This window comes from Mastacembelus armatus, chromosome 6 (assembly GCF_900324485.2).
Source record: "Mastacembelus armatus chromosome 6, fMasArm1.2, whole genome shotgun sequence".
Lineage (NCBI taxonomy): Eukaryota > Metazoa > Chordata > Actinopteri > Synbranchiformes > Mastacembelidae > Mastacembelus > Mastacembelus armatus.
Window position 1 is genome coordinate 16,166,664 of NC_046638.1, and position 19,972 is coordinate 16,186,635.

The 19,972-nt window shown below is 43.6% G+C and overlaps 1 protein-coding gene across 1 annotated transcript; it reads left to right on the forward strand.

Moving 5' to 3' along the window:
* The first annotated feature begins 8,749 nt into the window (after nt 1-8,749).
* On the forward strand, nt 8,750-17,314 carry LOC113132829 (membrane-bound transcription factor site-1 protease-like). The gene is made up of 12 exons (XM_026311194.1): nt 8,750-9,204; nt 9,492-9,680; nt 10,187-10,359; nt 10,456-10,571; nt 13,349-13,391; nt 14,403-14,527; nt 14,643-14,720; nt 15,311-15,451; nt 15,566-15,697; nt 15,965-16,091; nt 16,471-16,601; nt 16,772-17,314. Exons 1-12 carry the CDS (start codon nt 8,992-8,994, stop codon nt 16,969-16,971), a joined length of 1,668 nt encoding a protein of 555 aa, XP_026166979.1. The 5' UTR covers nt 8,750-8,991; the 3' UTR covers nt 16,972-17,314.
* Nucleotides 17,315-19,972: the final 2,658 nt, after the last annotated feature.

Below are 19,972 nucleotides of genomic sequence, written 5' to 3' on the forward strand. Positions count from 1 at the left end.
CTGTTAAATGCATCATCGTCATTGCAGTTTTTTTAATTTTTACTTTTTTACACACATTTGTACCCATGAACAGCTACACACCATCTCGGCACTACTGCCCTTTGAAGGATTGGAAAGAACTGAATATTGTTTTTAATTTGGCAGTTCTGTAACTTGTTTAAGCAATACTTTGCTTTTTGTTCCTTCCACCAGTTTCAGTGCAATGGAGGTGCCATAATAAGGACCTCAGACTTTTCCATTTGTTCCAAAAAAGCAGCTCAAGCAACTGTGTGTCATGCGTTCTTTTCCCCCTCCAGCAGTGATTATTTTCTTTTCTCATGTTTCCCTCCCTGTGGATAAGTGGAAATCCAAGTGTTACTGCAGTAATCTCAAGTCAGTACCTGAGAGCATGAACATGATGCCCATCAACAAAACGTAGGAAACCAATCATTTCAGTGGTTGGTATCATAAAGACAGAACACTAAGAGCTGTATTTAAATTTATCATTGGAGCAGAATCATTTAGATTAGAGTTTTTTACATGCTGGAGGGTATTTTTGCCTTTTTTAGCAAGCAGTTGACAGGTGGGAGGTGAAAAGAAACACAGGGAGAGAGAAAGAGAGACCGTCTTAATGACATGGAAAGGGGTCAGCAGCCAGAACTAAATCACTGCAATTCAGTGATGCAAGTTGAGTTAATCACAGGTGATGTGTGTCGGTGTGCTTGGGGGTCTGAGCTTTGGCTTCTTATCCCAGCCTAATAGGCCAGACAAGCCTGTGAAGCTGTCACCCGTCCTTTTGGGTGACGGCCCCACTGGAGAGCTAATCTCGCTCAGAACCTTGGGAAACTGAGAAATGAGTTCCTCGGCTCGGTTCCCTGGGAGCCATTTTCATCATGCTGAAATCCACCCTGGGCGCCGGGCTCCTCAACTTCCCCTGGGCCTTCGAGAGAGCCGGGGGCATCCGCAGCACAGTCACCGTGGAGCTGGTGGGCACTTTTACATGTTTACATACAACTATAAGAAGACATTTCATATTTGCATACAACTATAAGAAGACATTTCATATTTACATACAACTATAAGAATGCATTTCATATTTACATACAACTATAAGAAGACATTTCTTACATATTTATTTACATGTATAATTAGACAGTTCTACTGCTTTAGTGTGTTATGTAAAAGCGTATGACGGTGCAGAGAGAGGAGCTGTGGTTTTGTATGAGGAAGTCTGGAGTGGCAGAGAAGTATGTTTGAGTGGTGCAGGACATGTATGAGAGCTGTAAGACAGCAGTGAGGTGTGCTGTAGGGGTGACAGAGGAGTTCAAGGTGGAGGTGGGACTGCACCAAGGATCGGCTTTGAGCCCCTTCTTGTTTGCTGTGATGATGGACAGGCTGACAGATGAGGTTAGACAGGAATCTCCGTGGACCATGATGTTTGCAGATGACACTGTCATCTGTAGTGAGAGCAGGGAGCAGGTGAAGGAAAATCTAGAGAGGTGGAGGTTTGCTCTGGAAAGGAGAGGAATGAAGGTTAGGCGCAGTAAGACAGAGTACATGTGTGTAAATGAGAGGGACTCAAGTAGAACGGTGAGGTTACAGGGAGTAGAGGTGAAGAAGGTGGAGGATTTTAAGGACCTAGGGTCAAGTCCAGAGCAACGGAGAGTGTGGAAAAAAAGAGAAGAGACGTGTGCAAGCAGGTTGGAACGAGTGGAGGAAAGTGTCAGGTGTGATGTGTGACAAAAGAGTGTCGGCAAGAATGAAAGGAAAGGTGGAGCAGCAATGTTATCTGGTTTAGAGACAATCATCAAAAATATCAACTCACCAACTTCTACAAGTATTTACTTTTTCTGTTGTAGTCTCAAGTCTTCTGCTTTAGAAAGCAGAAGACTTGAGAATATTTTTCTTCACAGTATCCTTGACTTTCTCTCCAGATATCACCTAAATCAATATTTATTTCCTTATTGTTTAGGTTCAATTCGAGCACAGAGCTGAGTCAAACAGAAGAAGTTGAGTACATTATGTTCAGCATATGTGCTTAGTTGATTTGAAAGTGTAGTTTTGTTTACAAGTTTTCTAGCTTTTGTTTGGGATTTTATATTGTTATTAACATTTTTCATTAGTGACTTACATATGTGTCTTTGCTAAGATGTTTAAGCTTAATATATTACCAAACCACTCCCATTTATCTAATAAAAATTGTAACACACACACACAAAAGTCTGTGGACTTCATGTCATTGTCATGTTATATGGTTCCTGCAAAGAAAAAGGGTCATAATGGTACAACTCGTAGTTAAGTTGTGTTTAACTAACACATGATTCACCGTGATTTAATGCATTAATTCATGCAGCATGTATCACGAATCCCTGACAGACAGATCATCAATCAAGGGAAATTAATTCAGAATAATTCACACATTTATTGATATGATTATTGATATGGTTCTGGTTTTAGAGCAGTATTTTCTACCATATTACACAGTGCTTTAAAAACATTCACCAACTATCCTAGAAATTTGTCATAATTACAAATGGGATATGCAGCAACATGTAAATGCACATCGGATTAAAGGTTTAGTTGAAAACTAAGTTTCTTATTTCCATGAGAACAGGTTCTGTTGTGCTTATGGAGAGGCTGATTAAATTCATGGATCTGAAATGAATCCTTGTGTAAGTGGAATGCAGTTGATTTGGTGGGATATCAATAAATGTGTGAATTAAATATGGAATAACATTTCTTAATGAATATGGCAGAATTGCATAATTATAGTCTCTCTATTGGTGTGAACTGATCACAGAAAGCTATAGTGGCTTGACCTTCCGCCCTGTCACCGGCGCCAGCCCACGTATCCCTGGCCGACACGGCTGGAGCCGGAGCCGGAGCCGGAGACGGAGCCGGTGCGCTGGGGCCCGGGACTCCGATGCATGGATAAAGCGGTCGACTACCCCAAGATGTTGCTGTGTTAGATAGCAATGCCCGTGACACCGAGCCTGAAAGGAAGCTGAAGTGTTGCACAACTGCTTGCTTTCCTAGATGAAGAAAAACCTGGAAGATAACAAAGCTGAAACTATATGGCAGCGCGGGCTGTAAATTGGACAGTGTGGAGATCTGGGGGAGCCGCGGAAGACAGGACTCCTCCTACCGGTTTACCGGAGTCACCGCGGCTGCTTCACCTTTCTGGTCCATTCAAACATTGTTTCCATCCATATGGCTGATAAAACCTATTTCAATCACATGAAACAATTCAAAAAGTTTTCTTTAAGGATTTAAATTTACCTAGAACCATATATTTCTCCAATAAAAAGATAAAAAAAAAAAAAAAACATAAAAGAAAGTGATGAATGAATACGGAAGGTGGATTCTTTTTAGCGTAAATTGGATTAAGACTTACGCAAACGTAAACTTTACGTCGTTTTTACGTAAGTTTGCGCATTTGTAATGCTTGTATTAGTTATGTGTATATATAGGCCTAAGTATTCTTCCATCAGGCTATTGTAAATAATCAATATGAACCGGACTGGATCTGATTTATTTATGATGTTTTACGACAAGATCACTTGAATTTCCCTTCGGTGATTATTGATAACGTTTATCTATCTAGGTCTATCTACGATTCCTACGTCAGAATCTATTGGCTGAAAGGCATTTTAAATATAAACACTCAGCGTTAATTTGGATGACGTCACAGCAAAGCCTTTGAGCCAAAGACTCTAAAACCAATGACGTAATTCACACAAAGTCCTAAAAGAGCAGCGATCTCACTGTCGACTCGAGTGGCAGTGAACACCCTGTATCCCCAACAGGTACCGTAAGTTAGGTCTTAAGAAAAAATCTTTGAAAAATCAGTTTCAGGAATGATGGAAGAATCACGAAGAGTGTACGTGTCAGAGGAGGCACCAGAACCACGGGAGCTTCCACAGGTTTGTGAGCAGGTGATGAGGTCCATGTCCTGTCAGGAGGACATGGCTAAGCTTCAATCACAGGTAAGAGCAGTGGAGTTAAGTTTGAGAGAAGTAAGGGCTGAGAAGGAGCACTACAAAAGACTCTATCTCAGTGCCAAGGGACAGATCGAAAAAATGCAGCGCTGTTGGCAGGAACAAAATACGAACATGGAAAGAAGGTTAGAAAAGTTAGATCTTCTGAAAGAGAAGAGTGACATAGTCACAAGTGAGCTGCCTCGACTTCAGGGTGCGATAGAGACACACAGTAAAAACGCCCAGAACTTCAAGGAAGCTTTGCAAGACTTGGAGTACAATCTGGAGGGCTCCAAGCAAATAAACAGAACTGAAGAGGAGATAACGAAGGAGTGTAGGGATGAGAGCAACTGGGAGACTACACCTGGAATAGGACACCTAGAGGCTGAGATTGAAAATCTAAGAGTAGAAGTTTCTAAACTCAGGGAAAATGAGACAATCATAAAAGACATGAACAGTGATCTCACTGTCAAGTTATCCCTGTTTGAATCACAAATACAGCACAAACAGGAAGAGAATAAATATCTGACCACACAGGTACATTATTTGCAGCTGAAGGTCGACAGTCTGAAAAAGACAGAGGCTACTGTAATTGAGCTTGACCTAGTTCACCTTGTAACAGAGAAAAAAAATGAACAGATTCAAAACCTGAAGGAAGCTGCGCGAGACTTTAAGTCCAACCTGCAGGACGCGCAGCAACAAATCAGGACTAAACAGGAGATCATAATGAAGCTAAACAGCGAAATTGTTGAAAGGCAGCAAACACTTGAGGAGATATCTGTATATGTAACCGACGTGAAGCAGTCGGTTCATGAGCTTAAAGGTCAACTGGAGACAATGCAGGAGGAGGAGATACTAGCTAGTGTACAGACGTCCCTAGAGGAATTTAGGACTGCTGAAAATACAAATCAAGTAGCCATAGCTATGAAATGCAGAGATGAGGATACCGTGGAGAACACACCTGAGGAGTGCAGAGATAATAGCGTCTTGGAAACTCCTGCTGCCCAGGGTCAGACTGAAAGTCGGTGGTTTAAGTTTTCAAAAAAACTGCTAAAAGCAGCTGTGTTTGGTGTCACCATTGTTGGTGCAGCTTTTCTGGCCACGACACTACATGCTGGGTGCAGTATAGAGCAAAACTCCTGCATGTACAACTGTGTCTCTGAAATACTATATCCTTATTGCAGCATCACTCAGAGTGGATATCATCCCTATTAAAGTGTAATGTATTATTTAACCTATTGACGAGAGCAAGTCAAGGATGAATGTGATTACTAAAAAGTGTAATAAGTGGCTACTTGTAAACCAAAACATCCTTGAATTTGTTTCTCTGCATATAAGTTTCTCCCAAGACCTTTGAACAACATTAGTTCCCTCAAGTTTAACGACCAAAACAAAATTAGACATTCATAGACCTGCACCCAAATTACAGACAAAATCACTTCCCAAAACTACACAGTAAATAACGGTTAGCACGGTGGAGCAGTGGTTAGCGTCTTCTCCCCGTGTTTCACGGGTTTTCCCTGGGGTTTCTGGTTTCTCCCATAGTCCAAAGACACACAGGTTATGTTAACTGGTGACTTTAAATTGGCCATAAATTAAATATAATGAAATGAATAAATAAACAATTAAAAATTAAACCTCCATCTCGCATAAGTCATTTTAGACAAAACTTGGTGTTAAGTGTTTCAACGAAACTTTTATGAATACTATATTCCATTTCTGCTAATTGATCGAAAGGTGTTCAGGAGACCAGGTGGAAAGGTAGCAAGGCCTATAGATTAGGAGCAGGGTTCAAGCTGCTTTATCATGGTGTGGATGGAAAGAGGAATGGAGTAGGAGTTCTCCTGAAGGAGGATTTTGCTGGGAATGTTCTGGAGGTGAAGAGAGTGTCAGATAGGGTGATGAGTGAGAGGGACAGCTCATGTTAGATGTTTTGGAGAAAAAGCCAGACAAGCCAGATTGAGATGGTTTGGACATGTTCAGAGGAGGGACAGTGAATACATTGGTAAAAGGATGCTGAGGTTAGAGCTGCCAGGAAGGAGGCCTAGAGGAAGACCAAAGAGGAGGTTCTTGGATGTAGTGAAGGAGGACATGAGGATAGTTGGTGTGGGTGAGGAGGATACAGAGGATAGGGGTAAATGTGACCATATTTACAGCGATATACCTGACAGCAACATTATGGACCAACATATTCAAAACATGTGACAGTATTACAGCAAAGAAAACCTGTAATGCAGATATTGAACAGGTAGTTACATTTTAATAAGACAAAGAATGTAATTCTGTACCATTTCCAAACAAACAATGACAGAAAAATGTAGGGACTATTAATTACAGTAATTAATCGCAAAGAGAAGTGGAGTTATGCTTTTAGTTAAATTAACAACCACACCAGGAAGGTTTACTAAATTTTAAGTTAAGTTTATAGTTTAAGAGGAACTTTGTCAGCATTATAATTGTAAGGCCTAATAACATAAAGAGCACCCACAAAAGAAAAGGTATTGTAGTTTTAAGGAGGTTTTAATACCTAATGTCAAGTGTGGATAATTAAAATAAAGCTGCGAACGTGTCTCCTCCGCTACTAAACAGCAAAGCGGAACGGTCTCACACTGAAAATCGTGACGAGATATTTTTACAGTGACACAAATCGTCATTTATCTGGAGCAGCAGTACCGATTGACATTAGCCGTCGCTGGGTAAGTTCAAGCGACACAGAAATGATTCGCCGTGGTTTGAAACAGTCCTGGGCTGAGACCGCAGCAGGCTCGGACGTGCATGTGGAAGTGTTGTTTGTACCCCATGACACTGTGTCCTCTTTCCGGCGGCAGTGCTAACAGCTTGCTTGGATGCTAACGAAGCTAACGCTAGCTGTAGCACGCAAGGCATTCGCGGCTTTACAGTTCGGAAACTACAACAACAGAAAGCCCTTTGCTGTTGCGCTGCAGTCAGATAGCTGTACAGATTAAACATCACGTCTTTAGCTGAGTGCGTCTTCTAGCTCAACAGACTAGGCTTGTTTTTAGCTGCTCACGTAGTTATAAGCTATCGGTAAGTCAGTCAACAGGGCTGGTACAATTAACCCGCTACGGAAACGTCGTGTTTTACTCGGCTGTCATTTCACTGCAGCTCAGTCGTGTTATCCTCACAGCTTTCCTCAGCGGTCATTGAAGACAAGTTGTTTAAACTGTCCCAGACCTGTGTTACATGTGTCGACTTAAAGTGACCACAAGGGGGAGCCACATCCTCACACCTCCGTCTTGTGCACTAACATTGGGAGAACAGATGTAGTTGTTGGTACAAAGCTATTGTTGAGCTTTGTCTGTTTAATGATCAGTGCAGGAGTATATGACTCCTACTGATAAAAAAACATAAGTATATGATTTGGAGTAGAACCTCCATAATGATTTAAACACGATGCTCATTTTAGCTTTTACAGATAAAAGCAAAAATGTATTTGAGACATTTTTGAGACAGAACTGAACAGAAGTGAGGACACTGAAAGTCAATTATTTTTTCCAGTTCAAGTCTCATTTTTTCAATTTTAGTGTTCAGCATTTAAATTTAAAATTTTTCACTTTCAATTTTCCTCATGTCGCCTCTGTGTTCATAGTCTGAGCATAGAAAGGACTTTTTAAGTTGTTAAATTAGTGCTTTTATAAAAATATAGCACTTAAGAATGTGAAGTCAAGGACTTAGATGTGTTGATATTTTTATGGGAAGTGTTAAATTCTCATGTGACTTACTCAGGTCCGTTGATGAGGAAGTACACAAAGGCGGCTGGAGTGGTTCAGCTGATTATAGGTTTTATTTAAAACTATACAGAGGGCTCTGGATATCAACCCTCATGGGACACACGGAGAGATCTGAGCTATAGGCTATGTTAATTCATAACTAGGTTGCATACAGACATTTAATGTTGCAGTGGTCGATATGGTGGTTCATTTTCTCTGTCTTACCCCAAGTGTGTCACTCTACTGTGGTGTGAGGGTGTTTTCTGTGGTTGTGCAGAAATAAGAAGTAGTGGTTTTAAAATGTTTTGTTCAGGGGACAAAAGCTGAGTTTTAATGGATTCGATGGATTTATTCCTTTGCTGGACTCCACACTAAAGGAACAAATCAGTTGATTCCATGAATTATGTATGGTCGCCAGAAGAGAACCGCTGAAAAACAAAACATGGCTTCTTCACTTGACGGCCTAGCAGAAAAGAAAAAAAACTTTTTCAAAATGCCAATCAGAAGTAAGCTATATTTGTGTGTAGGTGAGTTGTAATGGCAGGAGGAGAGACAGCAGGCATTGACCTCAGCAGGAAGTTTGTGTCGGAGGCAGAGCTTGATGAGATGAGGAAGAAGAGACAGGAGGAGTGGGAGAAAGTCAGAAAACCTGACGACCCAGAGGGTAAGAACATGTACACTTAAACACAATCTCCAAACGCATCAAACTTGTACAATAAATCCATCTATGCAAACATCCATATATTTGTTGGTGTATTCCTCAGAGGTCCCAGATGAGGAGTATGACCCACGTTCTCTCTTTGACCGACTACAGGAGCAGAAAGACAAGAAACAAGAGGAGTATGAGGAGCAGTTCAAATTCAGTGGGTCTTTGTCTGATTCCTCTTCATTCTGCTGCTCAGACTTTTATGCCCATTTGTCATTTAGGGTTGAATTAACATTTCTCTTCTTCTCTTGGACCAAGGCAGGGGTCCAGGGGCCTTAGGGGCTTTGCTGTCTCTATGTGATCTGTATTTGTATAATGGCATCTGTTCCACTGACCTTTGCAGTTACATGTGGTATTAATGAGAGTTCTTGTAATCATGATTCTTTGTATAAATTAGATGAATGTGGTTGGGAAACTTTTCAACAAACAAAGCACTTCACTAGTGAAGGCAATGCAGGCTTACTTTTTCTACTTGTGAAATCTGTTCCCAGTGTAAGTTAGATGTGGTCTGGCTGATCCAGATCATGAGGTAGACACAGATTAATACCGGGTGAAAATGTATTCTTGCTCCTGATAAAGTTCTGTCCTTCATAAAAAAATGAAAACACTTAAATACTTATTACAGTTGCTTAGTAATTATTGTAACTTGTCCTTGTCTCCCACCAGTCTTTCCCCCAGCTACATTGACTTGACTGAGTGTCCATACATGTGGCCTTACTGCTCTCAGCCCATCTACTATGGAGGAATGCCCACAATTGTCAACGTGACTATTCTCAACGGCATGGGTGTCACCGGCAGGATTGTTGACAAGGTACACACACACACACACACACACACACACACACACACAAGATGACACAAATGAGAAAATCTGGTTACCTTGAATCAATAGGGAACACTTGATTTACTGGAAATGATTCTGTGCTGCAGTATTGTAGGAGGACAGATGAAAGATGAGCATCATCCTTCACTGACGTAGTTTTTTTAAAAGTTTTTTTTTTTTTTTTTTATAAATTTTCAATAACTCTGCTCCTTGAGTTACTTTAAAGTAAATCATCATTCCTGTAAGCCTACTAAAGTTTGCTCTTCCCTGTTCAGCCCATCTGGCAGCCTTACCTCCCCCAGAATGGTGATCACATCGACGTGGCCATCTCCTATTCACCAGTGCTGTGGCCGTGGGCTGGCTACCTGGCTGTATCTATCTCTGTGGCCAAGAAAGCAGCGTCATGGGAAGGGATTGCTCAAGGTCACGTGATGGTCACTGTGGCATCACCTGCAGAGAATGATGTGAGTCACTGCATCGACACCTGAGCTCTATCATTTAAGCTGTATTCATAGTACTACAAGTGGATGCTTACAGCCATTTTATCATACAGTTTAATCATCAGTGTTTTGGTTAGTTTGGTCAGGGCTGCACTTTTACAGCTTCTTTGAGTTTTAGAATCTAAACATTTTTAAACATGTATCTTACTTTTGGCTTATTTATTTGAACTGTTTTTCCATTAATTTTAGCTGCATACTGTTTTAACTTTTTTTTATTATCTACTTAAACCATTTTTCAGTTACTTTCAGTCAACTAGACTTCTTTAATAGCTTGCAGAGGCAACACATGCTCTATTGGGTTTGTACTGTGGAATCAGCCTATCAGTTGATAGTTTACTGGTTATTGTGACAATAAATTTAGCCACAAAAGAAAAGCATGCACAAATTCGAATGTGGTCGAGGTACCTCTGATTAGGAAACGCTGTAGAGTATGCAGTGTGTGCAAGTCATTACTCCTCTTCATTTTTTAGTCTAAGGTTGGTGGGGAGCTGACCTCCACAGTCAAACTACCCATGAAGGTGAAGATTGTGCCGACTCCCCCACGCAGTAAGAGGGTACTTTGGGACCAATACCACAACCTCCGCTACCCACCAGGCTACTTTCCTCGAGACAACCTCCGCATGAAAAATGACCCACTAGACTGGTATGTGTGTGCACATGTACTTAATGCCTTTTTCACCAAGTCCTTCTAGTCTTCTAGTCTTGATCTCTGAACTTGGTCTTTTTTTTTTTTTTCAAGGAATGGGGACCACATTCACACAAACTTCAGAGACATGTACCAGCATCTGAGGAGTATGGGCTACTTTGTTGAGGTGCTAGGAGCTCCCATCACCTGCTTTGATGCCAGTCAATATGGTAAGAACAAAGGAAGAAAAATATACAATACACTTCCACATTAAGGGGTTCAGTGACCCCTTATGGAGCGACAATTGAAGACCGTGACGTCGCCCGGCATGGCGAAGCCGGGGCCCCACCCTGGAGCCAGGCCTGGGGTTCGGGCTCGTAGGCGAGCGCCTGGTGGCTGGGTCTCCCCCCATGGGGCCCAGCCGGGCAAAGCCCGAAAGAGTGACGTGAGGCCGTCCTTCTGTGGACCCACCACCCGCAGGAGGATCCATAAGGGGCCGGTGCATAGTGGATCGGGCAGTGGTCGAGGACGGGGACCTCGGCGACCCGATCCCTGGATGCTGAAACTGGCTCTAGGGACATGGAATGTCACCTCACTGGGGGGGAAGGAGCCTGAGCTTGTGCGGGAGGTTGAGCGGTACCGACTAGAGATAGTCGGGCTCACCTCCACGCACAGCCTGGGCTCTGGAACCCAGCTCCTTGAGAGGAGCTGGACTCTCTTCTACTCTGGAGTTGCTCGCGGTGAGCGTCGGCGAGCTGGTGTGGGCTTGCTCATAGCTCCCCAGCTCAGCCGCAACGTGTTGGAGTTTTCCCCCCAGAGTGAAAGGGTCGTTTCCCTGCGCCTTCGGGTCGGGGATAGGTCTCTCACTGTTGTTTCATCTTATGGGCCGAACCACAGTGCTGAGTACCCGGCCTTTTTGGAGTCTCTCGGGGGGGGTGCTGAAAGGTGCTCCTACCGGGGACTCCATAATTCTGTTGGGGGACTTCAACGCTCACGTGGGCAGCGACAGTGAAACCTGGAAGGGCGTGATTGGGAGGAACGGCCTCCCCGATACGAACCCGAGTGGTGTTCTGTTGTTGGACTTCTGTGCTAGTCACAGTTTGTCCATAACGAACACCATGTTCAAGCATAAGGGTGTCCATCAGTGCACATGGCACCAGGACACCCTAGGCCGGAGGTCAATGATCGACTTTGTAGTCGTGTCATCTGACATTCGGCCGTATGTCTTGGACACTCGGGTGAAGAGAGGGGCAGAGCTGTCAACTGATCACCACCTGGTGGTGAGCTGCTGACCTCGACTGGGGATATTGTCGGACGGTGGAAGGAATACTTCGAGGATCTCCTCAATCCTGTCAACACGTCTTCCATAAGGGAAGCAGGGGCTGATCCATCCATCACCCAAGCCGAAGTCACTGAGGTAGTTCGGCAGCTCCTCGGTGGCAAAGCACCGGGGGTGGATGAGATCCGTCCCGAGTACCTCAAGTCTCTGGATGTTGTTGGGCTGTCATGGCTGACACGCCTGTGCAACATCGCGTGGCGTTCAGGGACAGTACCCCTGGATTGGCAGACCGGGGTGGTGGTTCCTCTTTTTAAGAAGGGGGACCGGAGGGTGTGTTCCAACTACAGAGGGATCACACTCCTCAGCCTCCCGGGGAAGGTCTATGCCAGGGTGCTGGAGAGGAGGATCCGGCCGGTGGTCGAACCTCGGATTCAGGAGGAACAATGCGGTTTCCGTTCTGGGCGTGGAACACTGGACCAGCTCTACACACTCTCGAGGGTGCTCGAGGGTTCATGGGAGTTTGCCCAACCAGTCCACATGTGTTTTGTGGACTTGGAGAAGGCATTCGACCGGGTCCCTCGTGACATCCTGTGGGAGGTGCTCCAGGAGTATGGGGTCCGGGGCTCTTTGCTGGGGGCTATCCGGTCTCTGTACAAACGGAGCAGGAGCTTGGTTCGCATTGCCGGCAGTAAGTCAGACCTGTTCCCAGTACACGTTGGACTCCGGCAGGGCTGCCCTTTGTCACCGGTTCTGTTCATTACTTTTATGGACAGAATTTCTAGGCCCAGCCAGGGGTTGGAGGGAGTCCAGTTCGGGGACCACAGGATTTCATCTCTGCTTTTTGCAGATGATGTTGTCCTGTTGGCTCCATCGAGCCAGGATCTCCAGCGTTCACTGGGGCGGTTTGCAACCGAGTGTGAAGCGGCTGGGATGAGAATCAGCACCTCCAAGTCCGAGGCCATGGTACTCAACCGGAAAAAGGTGGTTTGCCATCTCCAGGCCAGGGGAGAGATCCTGCCTCAAGTGGAGGAGTTTAAGTATCTCGGGGTCTTGTTCACGAGTGAGGAAAGAACGGAACGTGAGATTGACAGACGGATCGGGGCATCGGCAGCTGTAATGCGGTCGGTGTACCGGTCCGTTGTGGTGAAGAAGGAGCTGAGCCGGAAGGCGAAGCTCTCGATTTACCGGTCAATCTACCTTCCTACTCTCACCTATGGTCATGAGCTCTGGGTCATGACCGAAAGAACAAGATCGCAGATACAAGCGGCTGAAATGAGCTTCCTCCGCAGGGTGGCCGGGCGCTCCCTTAGAGATAGGGTGAGGAGCTCGGTCACCCGGGAGGAGCTCGGAGTAGAGCCGCTGCTCCTCCACATCGAGAGGAGTCAGTTGAGGTGGCTCGGGCATCTGTTTCGGATGCCTCCTGGGCGCCTTCCTGGGGAGGTGTTCCGGGCATGTCCCACCGGGAGGACACGGTGGAGGGACTATGTCTCCCGGCTGGCCTGGGAACGCCTCGGTGTCCCCCCGGAAGAGCTGGAGGAAGTGTCCAGGGAGAAGGAAGTCTGGGTATCCCTGATTCGGCTACTGCCCCCGCGACCCGGCCCCGGATAAGCGGTAGAAGATGGATGGATGGACTTCCACATTAAAATGACTCCCACTGCTCCAGGCAGTTAATGAGTAACTTAGTAGAGACTAACAAATTCATGGAAACTTCGTTTTGTGTCTCTGTAGGCACATTGTTGAGGGCCCATAATTTTAGTAACAGGAAAATAAAGTGCGTATGTCAGTGTTCTTACATTCAGATATGCTCTAAAAATCTAAATAAAGTGCATGTAAATGTTCTTACATTCAAATTTACTAACATAAAAGTGCCTTAAGCCTCAGCTCATGCACAGAAAATTGCATTCATTTGTGTTCAAGTACTTCTTTTCTTTTCTACAATGTAGAGTTTGGTGCTTCCAGAAAACACAAAGGGAGTCCAGTATCCCTTACTGCTGGACTAAGCAGTCACTGACTCACAGCTTACAATTTGGAAAATTCAGCAAATTAAACCATAGAAGGAGAAAAACCAAAATTTCCTCTAAGTTGAACATAGATTACAAATTCGGTGTTGGTGCTTTTTTTTTTTTTTTTTTTTTTTTTTTTTTAAATATCTCCCTAGATCTGTGTCCTTATAATATAGTGAAAACCCCGGTTTGTTATACTGAGTTTTCCCTCTCTTTGAGAAACTCCTTGTTTCTTTAAAATGATAAATTTGTCCTGTTTCTCCATTACGTGACACGAGTTCACTGATTAAGTAGCCATTACCTCAACAATGCTTTGTCATGTTGTAATGATTGAAAGATAAATAGTGTTTAGTTAACAGCCTGCAGTGCTAGACTCCTTGTTCTGTAATATATATATATAAAATATATCACAACTTTTCAGATTCAGAGCTCCTCATGTAGAGTTAACAATTACCTCGCCTTGCTGCTCTGTTTTTGCTGCTGCACACTATCCACAGGATTAAGTGTCTCAACAGTACAGTTAATTAAAGCCTTGATGATTTCAAGGATTTTCAATTGGTGCCTTTTCTGGTCAAATCAACCCAGAGAGAAAGAACTGAATGAGCAACACAGTATTTCACTTTATAAATGAACTGTTTTTCCCTCTATTCCTTCCAGATGTGTTGGACCTAAGTATTTTCATGTTTATTTACCTTAATCCTCTGCTTGCAGTGGCAGTCAAACTGGAAGTACATTTACTTCATGCATGGTTGTAGAGATGATATTGTTATAACCTGCAGGCAGTGGTGGATGCCGGACACAGGGGGTGCTAACATACCAGCTCTGAATGACCTGATCTCAGTGTGGGGGATGGCTTTTAGTGACGGGCTGTATGAGGGAGACTTCACCTTGGCTGATCATGACAGTAAGGCACTTGCACCCACAATCCCTCTTTATTTTCTGGTGTCATTAGTCTTGAGACAGTTTGTTTAGAAATTAAAAATGATTCTAAAACACTTTCTTTTTTCTCGATCTGTCAGTGTACTACGCCTCAGGCTGCAGCATTGCCCGCTTCCCAGAAGATGGAATAGTCATTGCCAAGAATCTAAAGGATCAAGGTACAACCACCCAGCTTAAGGCACTTTTGGACCAAACCGTTCTAGGGACTCCATTCTAGGGGCTACCCCACTGAGGAACAGACCCCAGAACTACAGACATCAAGACATAACATAAGCTGGCTGATGGCTGCTGTAGTGGCATCATTTCTGCACAACATTCAATGCCAGAGAATTTTTTTACGTTTTGCTTTGATCCATCAAGATCTCACAGAATTTTCTCAGTTGCATAGGCAGCCTGGACATTGCTGTTGGTCCATTTGTGACTTTTTTTTCCCAGTGTTTACTCTACTAAAATTATTATTATAGTTCTTGGTTCCTGTGGTGCGGAAACAAAAGAAAAAGCTTCTAAGAACTGAACTCTGGTCCAGTCCACCTTTAGTGTAGCACAATGTAGTACAGCAGGATTTAGTTGGGATATAAATTGTGTGTGTGTGTGTGTGTGTGTGTGTGTGTGTGTGTGTGTGTGTGTGTGTGTGTGTGTGTGTGTGTGTGTGTGTGTGTGTGTGTGTGTGTGTGTGTGTGTGTGTGTGTGTGTGTGTGTGTGTGTGTGTGTGTGTGTGTGTGTGTGTGTGTGTGTGTGTTCTTTTCAGGTCTAGAAGTGTTAAAGCAGGAGACGGCTGTGGTTGAAGGAGTTCCTATCCTTGGACTGTACCAAACACCATCTAATGGGGGTGGTCGTATTGCTCTGTACGGAGATTCTAACTGTATAGATGACAGCCACAGGCAGAAAGGTGACTTCTCTTTAGTGTGTGCTCATAGTGAAATTATCACAGTAATTATGTTTTCCCCCTTTATACACACAACAAAACGGCAGACTTAGAGTTTGTGTTTGCCATCCACCTCAGATTGTTTCTGGCTGCTGGATGCTCTCCTACAGTACACCTCCTACAGTATGACCCCGCCCAGCCTCAGCCACTCCCACAGCAGGGTGGCACCTCCCACAGGCACTGAACACCCACTGCCACAGAGACTGGAAGGTATGGGAATTTACACAGTATGCTAACTGCAGTGTTAGTTATTTCAGCTATTAATCTGTTATCTCTTACGCTCAGATAAGTGCAATTACCATTTTGTTAAGATACAAATATACTGGGATAAGCCAGTATGTAGTCTTGACCCAAAAGACTATAGTAGCGCCAAAGAAATGTGTTCAAGGAAAAACTATACATCCACTTGTCTGTACCATCTTCTGTACTCTTCCTTTCTTTTCCCCCTTCCCTCTCTCCTTCCTTCCCTCCCTGCAGGAAACCATCTTTACCGTTACTCCAAGGTTCTGGAGGCTCACCTGGGAGACCCTAAGCCCCGCCCACTGCCAGCTTGCCCCCACCTGTCTTGGGCAAAGCCACAGCCCGTGAATGAGACAGCTCCCAGGTAGGCAATTTAGTTTTAAGCGACCAGTAGATCCATTATGTTTATATTTATGAAAGCAACCACAATTCCCAAAGGTCACTGGTCGCCCAGTGTGTTTAGTCCTGTGAAGTCTTTTTCTTTAAAAGTTTGAATTTCTTTTTGGTTTTTGTTTTAACCATTGCTTTAGCATTCTTTATTCATTCTAACTTCCCACATGCAACGTTTCTCATCAGATCTAGAGAATATAGTAATGTATTTCCCCTTTGTATACAATCCTGTTGTCACTAGTTTTATAATTTTTCCCATAATCAGATAATCTGAAACATGTTTCAGTGGCACTGTGACAGCAGTTCATATACACTGTTGTCAATTTTTCTCCCTCTCTCTGTTGTACTCTCAGTAACCTGTGGAAACACCAGAAGCTTCTCTCAGTGGATCTAGACAAAGTGGCTCTGCCTAATGTGAGGGCGTATCGTCCCCAGGTCAGACCACTGTCTCCTGGGGAGAGTGGGGCCTGGGACGTTCCTGGAGGTAAAAGAGGACCAGAAGTTACTTCTTTTAAAGAATGTGACTTGTGATTAGTTTTAAACCTGCATTTCTGTGTTTTGTTTTTTTTTTTCTTTAGTATTTAAATTAAATGAATTACTACTACAGTATGTAGTGTGGGTATTTATGAAGCCCCATGTAACCTATGCTTTCAGGAATAATGCCTGGTCGCTACAACCAAGAAGTGGGCCAGACTATCCCTGTCTTTGCCTTCCTGGGAGCGATGGTTGTCCTGTCCTTTTTCGTGGTCCAGCTCACCAAGGCCAAGACCAAGCCCAAGCGCAGGAAACCTCGCATCAAGCGGCCCACCTACCTCCAGCAGCAGCAGACGACTGGGAAAAACCCCACAGTTTGACGAAGACTGCATTTAACCTGCTGCTGGAAACTGTTAAAAGGACAAGTCGTGTTGAAAAGCGGCATTGGAGATTGGGAAATACATGGAGTCTAATAAACTGTTCAGACAAGTCTACTGGACACGAACAAACTGCGACTCCAGTTTTTCTCCCTGCCCTGTCTGTTCGAGGCCGTTTGTGGGTGTTTGTGTGTGTTTGTGGACTAATGGACAGTATTAGACAATGTTACACACGTGATGTAAACCACACTCTAAAAATGTCTTTCACACAGACATGCTGTCGACATTTCCTTCTCTTTTCTCTGACCAAACTGTTTCTTTATGAATGAAATTTGTCAGACTTTTATATTTATTGAATTTGTTCATGCCCTAACACACCCAGCACATACATACAGTGGGTACGGAAAGTATTCAGACCCCTTTAAATTTTTCACTCTTTGTGTCATTGCAGCCATTTGCCAAAATCAAAAAAGTTCATTTTATTTCTCATTAATGTACACTCAGCACCCCATCTTGACAGAAAAAAACAGAAAAGTAGAAATTTTTGCAAATTTATTAAAAAAGAAAAACTGAAATATCACATGGTCATAAGTATTCAGACCCTGTGCTCAGTATTGAGTAGAAGCACCCTTTTGAGCTAGTACAGCCATGAGTCTTCTTGGGAATGATGCAACAATTTTTTCACACCTGGATTTGGGGATCCTCTGCCATTCTTCCTTGCAGATCCTCTCCAGTTCTGTCAGGTTGGATGGTGAACGTTGGTGGACAGCCATTTTCAGGTCTCTCCAGAGATGCTCAATTGGGTTTAGGTCAGGGCTCTGGCTGGGCCAGTCAAGAACGGTCACAGAGTTGTTCCGAAGCCACTCCTTTGTTATTTTAGCTGTGTGCTTAGGGTCATTGTCCTGTTGAAAGGTGAACCTTTGGCTCAGTCTGAGGTCCTGAGCACTCTGGAAGAGGTTTTCTTCTAGGATATCTCTGTACTTGGCCACATTCATCTTTCCTTCAATTGCAACCAGTCGTCCTGTCCCTGCAGCTGAAAAACACCCCCACAACATGATGCTCCCACCACCATGTTTCACTGTAGGGATTGTATTGAGCAGGTGATGAGCAGTGCCTGGTTTTCTCCACACATACCGCTTAGAATTAACGCCAAAAAGTTCAATCTTGGTCTCATCAGACCAGAGAATCTTATTTCTCATAGTCTGGGAGTCCTTCATGTGTTTTTTGGCAAACTCTATGCGGGCTTTCATGCACTGAGGAGAGGCTTCCGTCGCGCCACTCTGCCATAAAGCCCCGACTGGTGGAGGGCTGCAGTGATAGTTGACTTTGTGGAACTTTCTCCCATCTCCCTACTGCATCTCTGGAGCTCAGCCACAGTGATCTTTGGGTTCTTCTTTACCTCTCTCACCAAGGCTCTTCTCCCACGACTGCTCAGTTTGGCTGGACGGCCAGGTCTAGGAAGAGTTCTGGTCGTCCCAAACTTTTTCCATTTGAGGATTATGGAGGCCACTGTGCTCTTAGGAACCTTGAGTGCTGCAGAAATTCTTTTGTAACCTTGGCCAGATCTGTGCCTTGCCACAATTCTGTCTCTGAGCTCCTTGGGCAATTCCTTCGACCCATGATTCTCATTTGCTCTGACATGCACTGTGAGCTGTAAGGTCTTATATAGACAGGTGTGTGCCTTTCCTAATCAAGTCCAATCAGTTTAATTAAACACAGCTGGACTCCAATGAAGGAGCAGAACCATCTCAAGGAGGATCAGAAGAAATGGACAGCATGTGAGTTAAATATGAGTGTCACTGCAAAGGGTCTGAATACTTATGACCATGTGATATTTCAGTTTTTCTTTTTTAATAAATTTGCAAAAATTTCTACATTTCTGGTTTTTTCTGTCAAGATGGGGTGCTGAGTGTACATTAATGAGAAATAAAATGAACTTTTTTGATTTTGGCAAATGGCTGCAATGACACAAAGAGTGAAAAATTTAAAGGGGTCTGAATACTTTCCGTACCCACTGTATATACAGCTGGAGGAGACGATGACTGAAACACATCCCACATACACAAACATGCAGATATTTCCAACATGAGGAGCATTGGATGATCAAGTTGTCTTCTCTGTCATCGACTGTTTTGTAAGTCTTACCCATATCTGTTTAAAGCCAGTCTCTTTGTTTTTATATTTTATATGATGAATGAACTCTGGCTTGGTATTCTGTTGATATCCTGAACAAAGTAGCCCTGACAGGCTCATTCAAATATACTTCATCAATTAAAAAAAGCATTATAAAAATGATAAAATTTCATTTTGTTCTTTTTCTCTCTGTTAAATGCATCATCGTCATTGCAGTTTTTTTAATTTTTACTTTTTTACACACATTTGTACCCATGAACAGCTACACACCATCTCGGCACTACTGCCCTTTGAAGGATTGGAAAGAACTGAATATTGTTTTTAATTTGGCAGTTCTGTAACTTGTTTAAGCAATACTTTGCTTTTTGTTCCTTCCACCAGTTTCAGTGCAATGGAGGTGCCATAATAAGGACCTCAGACTTTTCCATTTGTTCCAAAAAAGCAGCTCAAGCAACTGTGTGTCATGCGTTCTTTTCCCCCTCCAGCAGTGATTATTTTCTTTTCTCATGTTTCCCTCCCTGTGGATAAGTGGAAATCCAAGTGTTACTGCAGTAATCTCAAGTCAGTACCTGAGAGCATGAACATGATGCCCATCAACAAAACGTAGGAAACCAATCATTTCAGTGGTTGGTATCATAAAGACAGAACACTAAGAGCTGTATTTAAATTTATCATTGGAGCAGAATCATTTAGATTAGAGTTTTTTACATGCTGGAGGGTATTTTTGCCTTTTTTACCAAGCAGTTGACAGGTGGGAGGTGAAAAGAAACACAGGGAGAGAGAAAGAGAGACCGTCTTAATGACATGGAAAGGGGTCAGCAGCCAGAACTAAATCACTGCAATTCAGTGATGCAAGTTGAGTTAATCACAG